Source organism: Suricata suricatta, chromosome 5 (genome assembly GCF_006229205.1).
Source record: "Suricata suricatta isolate VVHF042 chromosome 5, meerkat_22Aug2017_6uvM2_HiC, whole genome shotgun sequence".
NCBI classification, from domain to species: Eukaryota; Metazoa; Chordata; class Mammalia; order Carnivora; family Herpestidae; genus Suricata; species Suricata suricatta.
This window is the reverse complement of record NC_043704.1, coordinates 69,648,393-69,660,488: the sequence shown is the minus strand read 5'-3', so window position 1 is coordinate 69,660,488 and position 12,096 is coordinate 69,648,393. Positions and strand designations below refer to the sequence as shown.

The 12,096-nt window shown below is 48.5% G+C and overlaps 1 protein-coding gene across 1 annotated transcript in view; it reads right to left on the bottom strand.

Annotated features, from left to right (window-relative positions):
• Positions 1–12,096, bottom strand: part of KALRN (kalirin RhoGEF kinase) — a 609,954-nt gene that overhangs the window by 87,764 nt on the left and 510,094 nt on the right. The window contains exon 34 of the mRNA XM_029938721.1: positions 7,796–8,042. Coding sequence (XP_029794581.1) covers positions 7,796–8,042 — 247 coding nt within the window. The remainder of the gene's footprint in view (positions 1–7,795; positions 8,043–12,096) is intronic.

The following is a 12,096-nucleotide window of genomic DNA, read 5'->3' as shown; positions in this document are numbered from 1 at the left end:
AGAGAGACCAGATCGGAGGTATGCGTGAGGGGCTCTGGGGCACGGGACATAAAGCTGGATGGCCTGATGTTCCTAAATCCAAGGATGGTGAGCAGATTTAAAGTCACACACGCAAATAATCACTTTAAACAAATTAAGATTGTTGAATTTAATCCAAGATGTTTTGTTCTGCCCCAAGGGTTTAGTAAAAGATGTACAGAAAAATTACTAGGCTTTTATTAAACTGCACATTAGGAAAGAGGTGTCTAACATTTTATATGCAAATTAAATTACTCAGTTCTAGATAAGAATCAGAAGGAGATGGAGCATGAGAATTAGGACTGGTGGGTTTCGAGTAGGGGACTGGAGAAAGGAGAGGAGGAGGAGGGACGGACAGGAAGCACCTGGGTTGTGGCACTAAGTCAGGAACTTCTCACCATAGAGCTGCACTAAAATGCAGTAGGCTTCTTCCAGGAGTAATGAGCTCCCAGGCCCTGGGAATATTCAAGTAATACTTGGTTGAGTGTCAGAGGTGTACAGAAGGGGGCCCCTATATTAGGAAGAGAGTGAATCAGACAACCTTTCTTGTGATTTTCAATTCTAAGATTTCGAGAACCCATGAAAGCCTGTGTTCTGAAGCAGAGTGAAATCTAATCAAGGACCACTTCTCTTCAATTATAAAAAGAAAAATTTTAATTCTAACTTTTTATAATTCTGAAAAATGGCTAGGACCTCCTTTTAGAATCTTTCCCAATGCATCTCCATCTGTCTTAAAACACTTTTCTTCGAGAAGTATGAGCTCAAGTAAGTTACATTTCTCATGCAAATGCAAAATTTTTTGGTTTCAGTTAATAAAAACAACCTCTGCATCATTTTTCACTGCAAACATACTATAATCAACTATGTTGCTCTTTTTTATTAAATTTATTTATTTATTTTGAGAGAGAGGGAGGGGTGGGACAGAGAGTGAGGGGAAGAGAGAGAATCCCACAAAGGCTCCGTGCTGTCAGCACAGGGTCTGATGTGGGGCTTGACACCACACACCGAACCATGAGATCATGACCTCAGCTGAAACCCTGAGTCCTACGCTTAACCACCTGAGCCACCCAAGCACCCCTCAGCTATGTTATTCTTTTTTTTTTAATGTTTATTTATTTTTGAGAGAGACAGGGAGAGAGAGAGACAGAGCATGAGTGGGGGAGGGTAAGAGAGAGAGGGAGACACAGAATCAGAAGCAGGCTCCAGGCTCTGAGATGTCAGCACAGAGCCTGACACGGGGCTTGAACCCACGAATCGTGAGATCATGACTTGAGCCAAAGTCAGCCACTTAACCGACTGAGCCACCCAGGCACCCCTCAGCTATGTTATTCTTAAATACAATTTTGTGGGCTATAGTATGGAAACCTATTCCCAGTGACATTCTTCCTTCTACAAGGTATAGTTTTGTTCTAGGAGAAAGTGAGTTCTGAATTCCAAGGTGGCCCCCTCACAGCTGGTCAGTTACAGAGATGCGCACGGAGTCAGAGGGTAGACCAGAGACTAGAGTTTTAATGCGTCACTTCATACCTGAAAGGAAATGTCTGGGGACTATTATGTTTTCAGCTTCCCATGGTAAATCCCTGTGGTAGGCATTATGGAGTCAACTAAAACCTCAGAGTTGCTTCTCTGAATGCAAAATTACACTGGAAACTAAGAGACTTTGGGTGGACTCCCTAGTCTGTAGGTAGAAGGAAGATTTAAGTCTCTGGATCTGACAGCAAAGGGGATAGGAAAGGCTCATTTTGGCTTCTGGCAGCAGAAAGTGCAGGAAGTTCCTATCCTGCAGAAAATCTGTTGGACAGGCTGGACCAGCTCCAGGGTTAGGCCAGCCCCTATCAGGTCCCTAACTGGACCCAGTTCCGCCTACGATCCACAGGGCTGATCAGAGTTTTTCTGCTCGAGCTGGGGACACCAAGATCTTTCTAGTGGGCAAAGCACTCACAAGACAAAATCTGTCTGTCTGCTGCTACTACCTCTAGGGAAGGGAGCATATGAGGCCGGAGGAGGGAGGGAGAGAGAGCAGGACGTAAGGCCATCTGTCTCTAAATTCTCATCCAGCTAGATTGGTTGCATACAGGGGGGCCTTGTCAGGTGGAAGCTCAAAGAATCTGAGTACCTGTCACAAATGCCTTCAGACTGGGGAGGTCGTAGAGCACACTTAGAGAGTGAGACCTTGGGAAATGGACAGGCCTGGCTTCGAATCAAGGTCCTGCACTTGTGAGCTATGTGACTTTGGGCAAGTCACCTAATCCTTCTAAGACTGACTTTCCTTGTCTATAAAGTGAGAAAATATTCTTGTTACTCGTATTAAAGCACTAACCCAGAAACCTGGGCCATAGGAAGTCTCAAAAAATGTCAGGTATTTTATGAGGTGACAACAAACTTATATAAGTCAGTGGTGTCACAGACCTGGTCAGCACCTTCCGGGAGCTACTGAGTGGTGTCCCTAGGGTCCAGGTTTCCTCCGCTGTTCTATCCCTGCGCACCACGGTGTGGGGGCCCTGTTCCTGAAGGCAGCTGGGTGACGGCGGCAGTGATCATCAGGAGACCCCAGAGGAGAGCACTCCTCGTGAACAAGCCACGGCCACCTTGGGCCCCTGCCCTTTCTTCCGGGACATCTGCTCGTAGGGCTCACCTCCTGGGCTAGGTTTTACTAAGCAAGAAGTGTTTCCTTACAGCTTCTCCAGGCACTCAGCTGGAAGAAACTGTGTAGGAAACGAAAAGGAACACAGATGTCTTATATAGCTGGGTAGAGAAAAGCCTAGACAGGTTTTTGGGTCCTACGGCAGAAGCATCCAGGACGAATGCTTTTTTTTTTTTTTTAACACCATTTTAACCATTTTAAAGTATATAGTTCAGTAGTATTAAGTAACAACACTCCCCACCACCACCATCCATCTCCAGGACTTTCTCATCTTCAAAACTGAAACACTATGCCCATTAAACGCTACCCCCATTCCTCTGTTCCTTCCAGCTGCTCATAACCACTAGTCCACTTTCTGTCTGTGAATTTGACTCTTCTAGGTACCTCCTGGAACTGGAACCATACAGGATTTGTTCTTTTGTGACTGGTTGATTTTACGTGACATAATGTCTCCAAAGTTTACTCATGTTAAATCATGTGTTGGATTTGCCTTCTTTTTATATTTTCTAATTTTTTGAACATTTATTCATTTTTGAGAGACAGAGCATGAGTGGGGTAGAGGCAGACAGAGGCAGACACAGAACAGGAAGCAGGCTCCAGGCTCCAAGCTGTCAGCACAGAGCCCGAAGCAGGGCTTGAGCTCATGAACAGTGAGATCATGACCTGAGCTGGGTCGGACACCCACGTGCCCCTGGATTTTTTTTTGAAGTCTGGACAGTATTCCACTCTATGTGTTTGGACATTTTATCTAGCTTGGCATCCACTGATGGACACCAGGGCTGCTTCTGTCTTTTGACTTTAGTGAACAGTGCTGCTGTGAGTATGGGTGTGCAAGCAGCTCTGTGAGTCCTTGCTTTTGATTCTTTTGGGTGCACACTTGGAGGTGGGATTCCTGGATCATATGGTGATTCTATGCTTACATTTTTAAGGGACCACATACTGTTTTCTATAGCAGTTCACTATTTTACTTTCCCATGAGCAGTGCACAAGGGTCCCATTTCTCCATGTCCTCACCAATGTCTGTTATTTCCTGTGCTTTTAAAAAAATAATATCCATCCTAATGGATATAAACTGGTATCTAGCTGTAGTATTGATTTGCAGCTCCCTAATCGTTAGTGATGTTGCGTATCTTTTCAAGTGCTCATTGGCCATTTGTATAGATTCTATGGAGAAATGTCTGGTCGAGTCCTTTGTCCATTTTTAAATCAAATTGGCTTCTTTGAAGTTGCTGGGTTGTAGAAGTTCTTTATATAACTTGCATATTAATCCCTCCCAATTCATCTTTAATATCTTCTATGCCTAATAATTGGGGGTTGCCAAACCCATATGACAGTGACTCTCAATGTTCATGAAACAACAGAATTACCAAGGAACCAAAAAAAATACTAATGCCCAGGTAGTTCTGAATTAATTAGTATGGGGCGGGGTGTGAGACATCAGTAGACTTTAAAAGTCTCCTCCAGGGGTGCCTGGGTGGCTCAGTTAGTTAAGCATCCGGTTTTGGCTCAGGTCATGATCCCGCGGTTCGGTTCGTGGGTTTGAGCCCTGTGTTGGGCCCTGTGCTGACAGCTAGCTCAGAGCCTGGAGCCTGTCTTCAGATTCTGTGTCTCCCTCTCTCTCTGACCCTCCCCTGCTAGTGCTGTCTCCCTCTGGCTCTCAAAAATAGATAAAAAAACATTAAAAAAATAAAAATAAAAGTCTCCTCCGAGTGGTTCTAAAATGTATCCAGAGTTGAAACTGTTGCTATGAAATCTTTGTCCCTTGGGAGGTGGCTGCCTTCCACACTTACTGCTGAGACACTGAGAAGGGATAGATCAGGAAGAGGAATGATAAGGCCCCACAGGGCCTAACCTTAGTGAGAGTGTTGGGTGGCACCAAAGTAATAGGAAGGGCAAGCCCCCCACTTTGTCATGCAGCCCTATCATCAGTCCTGCCGCAGACATATCAGGAGGAAACAACCAACCACTGTCTCCAGAGAAGGCACGGGAAAGAACGGCGAGAGGAGCCAAGAGCTGCCCGGAAGCCCGATGGGCAGAGTGTGTGGGGGAGAGCACTGGGCAGGAGGTGGGAGCCTTGGTTCTACTCCAGCTTTGCCATCAACTTTCCCTGTGGCTGCTGAAAAGTCATCTTGCTTTCCTGTGCCCAAGAGTAGCCCTGGAGGAAAGGAAACTGGGCTAGTGCACTGGTTCTCAGACCTGGCTATACTCTGGATTCACCCAAGGAGCATTTAAAACCACAGACCCTCAGGTCCCACTGCAGAGATTCTGAATCCAGTTGTTTTACGTGGGGACTGGGTGTGGTCATTTGGTAAAGATTCCAGGGGGTTCCATTGACAGCCTGGTCTAGTGGTTCTCCAAGTCCCCTTCCCAGGGTTAACAGTCCGAGGCTCTTCCACCTGTATTTCCGGGGGTGACAGTCATGGCCTGAGCACTCATCTGGCACTTAGCACATCATACAAACTCTGCCTTGCCCCAGGAGCACTGACCTGATGCTCTCTGCAAAGGTTCAGAGGACCAGTTCCCTCCTAAGAATTGAAAAAGAAACAGATTCTGACCTCTGGTGACATTGGGTGAGGCCACCCCGTACTAGTCCACAACCTCCAGAGGAATGTTTCACCCTCTGTCCTGCTGTGCATAACTCATAAGGTGAAGTGCCTGTGGGAGACAAATCTGCTGGGAGGAGAAAGGCCAGGGCAGCAGGCAGCCAGTCGGAATGGGAGAAGGAACAGTTTATGGAGTTTCTGCTAAGAGGCCAATACTCGCAACAGGTCCTGGAGTGGGTGATGGCTTTCTAAGCTGGGGTGTGTGCGTGAGCACATACGCTTTCAGATGCGGCCAAGTTAGGGCCTTATGGAGTCCTGGCTGCTAGGAATTGGGCACCTGTGGACTCTGAGCCCACACAGGTGAGAGAGCAGTACGAGCTCACAGGCAGCCATCTGAAGGCCCAGCCTACGCGACCTATGCCTGGAGAGAGAGGAACCAGCCTGCAAATAAACAGAGCCAAGGGAATGGGTGATAGGCACTGGTCAGGTACTGCCTTTAAGAAGCCATGCTGGCTGGCAGAGTGTGCTGGAAAGTTCCATGTCAGTCTCCTTCCCTACTTTCTCTCTTGCCTCTATTTTCCACCCCTCCTTCTCCTTAGTGTCCATTTGCAGTTGACCCTCCACTAATCCCTCTCCCTCTAGAGTTCTCACCCTGAATGCCTCTGGATCATAGACCCCCTCTGGCTGCTCTCTGCCTCTCCACTGTGGGTTCGCTCCCGCCACAAGTGGTAGGGTCCCAGCTGGGCAGGGGCAAGGGAGGCATGCGCATCCTACCCAGCCACAGGCCAGAGAGGCTGGGTTGAGGTCAGGAAGTCTCAGCTCCTCTCTGCAAGTTAAGTCCTTCCAGATGAACAACCCACACCCACAGATCTATGACAAGTCAGCCCTCACCGGCAAAGGAAATGCTGTCCCTGGTTTTGTCTCCAAAGACAGGGGTCTTTAGACTGAATGTGTGGGAGTGTGACTATTTTGCTGAATAATCGATGACAATGTAATAACTATCACTTATCATGACTACCACCACTGTGTGCCAGGCACTCTTCTGAGTGTTTTGTGAATATTGCATCATTCACCCTCACACTTCTAGCCCCTTTGTGCCCCAGTTTCCCCTTGGTTAGACTTCAAACAGAATCACATTTCACCCATCTCTTCCCGGTACCATGAGTTTCTCCAGTGGACACTTCAAAGGAACGGGGAGCTGTATCTGCAATTACAAATTCCACATGATTTCCTGACACAGTTTCTCCTCAGTCTTCAGAGAAAAGTGGGAGAAACAGCCAATGGCTGAACTGGGGGAAGGGGGCTGAGGGTGTGTGTGTGTGTGTGTGTGTGTGTGTGTGTGTGTAGAAAAGGGAATCAGGTCTTAGTTCCCAGTTTTCTTTGGTGGAAAAAAACCAGGGATGCCTTTTTAAGACTTGGATAGCTTCAATAATGCAACCTGCTACTGCCATCTGCTGGGCAAAAGGAGGATGGCAGGTTTTAGAGGTGGACCAGATGGAATTCCAGAATCCGCAACATTTCAGAAATTTAATTAGCCTGCAGTACCTACCAAGAAGTCTGTAGCAGGTCTCTGTGGTGACCCTGGAGTCTCTGCCTCCACAAAGGCCTCTACCCTCTTCCCATTTCATAAATACTCAGCATGCATCTGCACCGAGGGTGCCCCTGATGTAGGCCATCCGACCAGTTAAGAAAAGGAGCTCAGAACCAGGAGAACTCGATGTCGCCTTCTGGGCCTCAGTTTACTCAATGTAAAATGAGTAACTTCAAAGCCCCTGCCAACCCTGCCTTTGGAAATTAGAGGTTCTCATACTAGAGTGAGCATCAAAGTCCCCAGGGGAGCTTGTTAAAACAGACTGCTGGCCCCACCCCAGAGATGCAGACCCGGTAGGTCTGGTGTGGAGTCCGAGTTTGCATTTTTAAAAGTTCTCAAGGGATGCTGACATTGCCAATCCTGAGATCCCACCACCCCCCATCACCTTGGAGAATCACTGTTCTACCTAGTTCAGTCTCCCTGGTGTGAGGGGAAAAATGAATAAACAAGCAGAGAACTTATATAAATGAATAACACAAAAGTCATATCACACAGAAGCCTGGGCTCAAAGAATTATCCATTAAGCATAATGGATAAATGAGCATCCCGTGCCCTGGCAGGGCTGAGGGGAGGGCCAAACCTGAGTCAGCTATGCTGAGCAGTTGGGCAGGGGTGGGGGACCAGGGAGCCCAAAGCAGCTCTGGAGCCGACAGCATGGGTCTGTGCAGAAGTGGGGAGTCTAGGCTTGGTCACAGGTAGAAGACTTTTTTGAATGTAGTGGTAGAGCTGGAAGAGGTCTTAGAGGCCATCTAATTCAGCTTTCATTTTAGGATGAACTGGACTCACAAAGGTTAAATGACTTTTCCAAAGTCACATGGCCACTCGGTAGGTCTTTCTCCTCAAGTCCCCAACCCACTGCTTTCACAAGCAGGTCAAGAGAAATCCCACAAGGTCAGAATAGGTTCAGGAGACCCTATTCTGAGGGTCTCATGAGGTTAGCTCAGGGGTGCTCTTCACCCAGTGCCTTCTGCACGTGCCCGCCCCCTCGGTTCCCCCTACCTTTCACCAGGGGGAAGAAGCAGTCCATCTCCACGCTGCTTCGGGAATGGGAGATGCACAGGGCGCTGCTGGGGACCAGGCCCTCCTGGGGGGGGCTCCGCTCTGTGGTGCGGACCAGACACCAGCCCGGCCGCTCACTGGGCCGCTCCAGCAGCTCCACCGTCTGTCCCGCCTGGATGGTCAGCTCGCTGCTGTGGCCCGCATTGAAGTCCTGGAGGACCACGGTCAACTCACATCCGCCAGAGAGCTTGGGGTGGGGCATGGAGTGGAACGTGAGGGGTTGAGGGAGGAGAGGGTGGGTGAGAGGGGGAGGGAGAGAGGATGTGTGCAGAGGAGAAGAGGAGGAGGAGGAAGAAAAAGTGGGGAAAGATGGGGTGCGCAGTGGAAAGAAGGCAGAGGAGGGAGATGGGAATAGGAAAGAAAACAAGAAAATAAAGTAATTGACACAGTGCCATTCAATCATTCCGCTGCTCTAGCTCCAGCCACAATTTGGAGCCTGCCCAGAACTGAGCTTAATTCTAATTCTTTCTTGTTTGCTGGGAGTTATTTTCATTTTCCTTTGCCAAGCTTCCAGCTGACTGTGTCCTCTACCCCCTTCCCTGGTATGTCTCTTTATTTCTTCCCAGGGTACTAGGCTGTGCCCCTCCTTGCCCCCATGACCACCCTCAGACACTCACTGGGTACCATTTCTAACTTACTTCTAGCTGAAGTTTGGGAACAATGGAAGAGACAACCTCCTTCCTCCTAACTTTTGCAGCCTTCCCCACCCCCACCCCCAGCTGGAGCCATTAGCTTAAAACAGATGTTGCCAGTGACACACAAGAGAATGAAGTGTGAACACAAAGGAGAAGCAGAAGAGAAGGGAACAGACTTGGTTTACCTTCGCCTAGCCACTGGGGACCAGGGGAAGGAATGGGAAGGGAGGAAGAGGGGGTCGCATCTTACTTAGGAGCCGGCCTCAGTACCCCATCCCACCCTCCCTCTGGGCCTGGCACTTCCCCACTGCACTGGTTCTGGGGCAGAACCAGTAAAACTGGGTAGAGAGACCTCAGGATAAGAGTAACCTCTTCTAGCTGAACACTGAAACTTTCACTTCTCACCATGAGAGACCACTAGTTTTTAGCCTGTCTCATAGAGCTAAGCACAAAGCCTCTCTCTTAAAAACTTTAAAAAAAATGTTTTATTTATTTTTGAGAGAGAGAGAGAGAGAGAGAGAGAGAGATGGGGGGGGGGAGAGAATGCACGCACATGAGTGGGGCGGGGGCAGAGATGAAGACACAGAATCCAAAGCAGGCTCCAGGCTCTAAGCTTGAACCCATGACCACGAGATCATGACCCAAGCCGAAGTCAGACACTTAACCAACTAAGCCACCCAGGCACCCCTGCAAAGCCTTTCTCTTGAAAGAACGGCTGCACTTGGGGGCAGAGAGGAAGATAAGGGAAGGAATGGGAGACCCAGAGCCCGATGTGGGAGCCTATTCTCCCCAAGGTTCAGCCCAGACAGCGGCTGAAAGTCCTGCTACCACCTCCAGGGAACTTGACCTCAGTCTGTGCATCTCTTATTGAGGCTTCAGGGCCTGTACTGTCTGCACCAGCAGCCATACTAATGCACCTGTCCAAGTACACTGTGTAGCTATTTGTCCCGGAAAGCTTCTGCTGAACGGTAAACACAGAAGCAGCCCAGTATGCAGAGAAACAACAGTCCCACCAGGACCAAGAGCTCAGCATTCTGGACTGTGGGAATTTCCTATTAAAGGGACTTGACCATCACAGTGGGCTTGAGAAGGTTACACGATGCATCGGACTGATGATGGTTGCAGTATGTACTGCTACCAGCCATGGAGTAGGGAGCCTGCTTTAAACACACGCCATGGACGGGAATGGTGCTGCCGCTGAGACTGGATCAGGACGAGAAATTCGTAGAAGTGGAAGAGGGAAAAGAGACATTAGGAGGAGAAAACATGCTTGTTAGCTCATTTTTCCATTTAACTTTCCTAGACCCGTTAAATGCCCAGACTCTACCCCTGGACCCTTCTGGTGCCATCTTCCCAGCACGTCATTTTAAAAGGGATGCTATAAGATGGTAAGACCTCAGGTCTGTAGAGTGCTTTTACCCTCATGTTAACTATCCACTCCATCCTCACAACAGCCAGGAGATGCTACAATCTCCACCTCACCCATCAAGACCTTTAAGCTCAGGATCATCAAAATCATTGTTTAGAACAATGAGTGTGCATAAAAATTGCCTCCCGAGTTTCTTAAACGTGCGGATGCCTTTGCTGGTCTCTCACTTGCCCTAGCCCCCAGTCACAGGCTCTGATTCAGGGGGCCCAGGAATGTATATTTTTACCTAGACTCCTCCAGCTCATGAGTCTAAATGGAGGGTCCCTGAGATCCTGTCTGAGAAACACTGGGCAGATGGTTTCCCACAGTCACCCAGCTGGACTTGAATCCAGCCTTCCACCACAAATCCCGTGTCCTTAAACCACATGTCAGAGCAAATTATGTACAAGTTTTAGGTATGTATGTGGTTGGAGGGGGTGAGAGACAGGTGGAGGGAAGACATCACTGGCCCGAGCTACTGGCCCTCAATGGTTTGCTTGGCCTACAACAAGTTGCTTACGCTTTCTGGACTGCGGTTTACAACCATAACCAGCCTGCACTGCTATATGAACAGCTACATCGCTGAAACACAAGTTTCGCCGAGTTAATTTCACTGATACTCTATTTCATTTTTTTTCTCAGTTGCTGGTGGCATCCCACTAAATTGCTTCCACTTTCCACCATTGGAAATCTGTAGAATTTGCAAATTCCATTTGTAGAATGTTGGACTAGAGGACCACAACATTTCCTGCTAACTCTGAGGATTTCTATCACCGAGCTTCTATGCACCTGTGGAGGCATTCCTCTGTGCCAACCTCAGGATTCTTTCCCAAAGTCAAGCGCACACATGACCTGAGATGCAACCTATAGCCCTTTCAGGGATGGGTATGGCCCTTTTGCAGACTGCTGGCAGCAAAGCAGAAGGGACCTGAGGCTCTGGTTCAACAGCCCAGGATGTCAGCAGATTCAAGGCCCACTGCCCCTCAGGACAAGTTACAGCCAGACCTACCCACGGGCAAGCAGGGGACTGAGGTGGGAGACAGCAGAGGATAAAGAGCCAGGCTACATGCTTCTACAATTCAAAGATTAAGAGAAGCCTGGAAAGCACCATTAGATGGTGGTTTTTGCTTCCTGTAGGCTGCCCAGGCCAGACAGACCAGAAAGTAGAAGAAAGATGTTCAACAGGCAACTTCGCTGGTGCTCAGAGACCCAGCCAAAACCCATTACAGTTCAAACAGAGGACGAACGTCCTGGTTTTGCCTCATCGCGATGGTGTGGCCAAAGAGATTTATCACACTTGGTCCCACTCCAGGGCAACAAGGGAATTCTAAACAGTGGCAGCGAGGGAGTTAGGAGAGACGGAGGAGTCAGTGGTCAGACAGAGCTGCCCCTAAACACTCCCTCTGATTCCTTTCCCCAGAGCAGTAAGGCAGCTTCAGGTGCCCAGGGGACTCAGAGTTAACACTTGAGAAACCCTGCTTCAGACAACCCAGAACTAGAATTAGTCCTGGAAAGTTCTAAGAGCCCTTGCCAGTAGCGGAAGGCTCAAGGGCAGAGGGGCCAAAAGACCTTTGAGGAATCTGGGCACACTTAAAACATTTTTAATTGCAACCCTCAAAATCATTCATTCATGCTTTGTGCTCTACGCCTTCTCTTGGACTGGGCTGAGTCATACCACCTACTGAACATTAATTACAGAGCATTCCCCTTATTAACCACTAAAACCAAATTCCCTCACAGACACTAAATTATCAGTTTCTTAAAAAAGTAGGTGTGCATTTTTCTTTCTAAATAGTTCTGTGTGCCAGCAGGTCTGCTGTCTCACAGAGTGCCAGGGTCATTACTTTCTCTTCTTCCTCTTCCCATCTGGAAAGGACCAGTGACCATGTCCCCACTCTCACTGTCCCTTCCCCTCGGCAGGGCTGCCCTCCTTTACTGTGGTATACGTAGGAGTCTGCACTCCTCTCCCGGAGCTAAATCTCTGTCCCAGCAATTGAAATAGGTCTTATCCCACAGCCTGTTGTAGACAATGTTGCAAACAACATTTGTTTTCACCTCCTTCTCATCCCCAAAGCCTCTTTAAAGAATGGTTTCAACATCCTCCTTGCAAATCTTTAAGATATTGATTGTCCCAGTGAACCATGTTCCCATTTCACAGACACCCTCTTGCTGAAAGCAGGGGGTGTGCAGGGACGGCG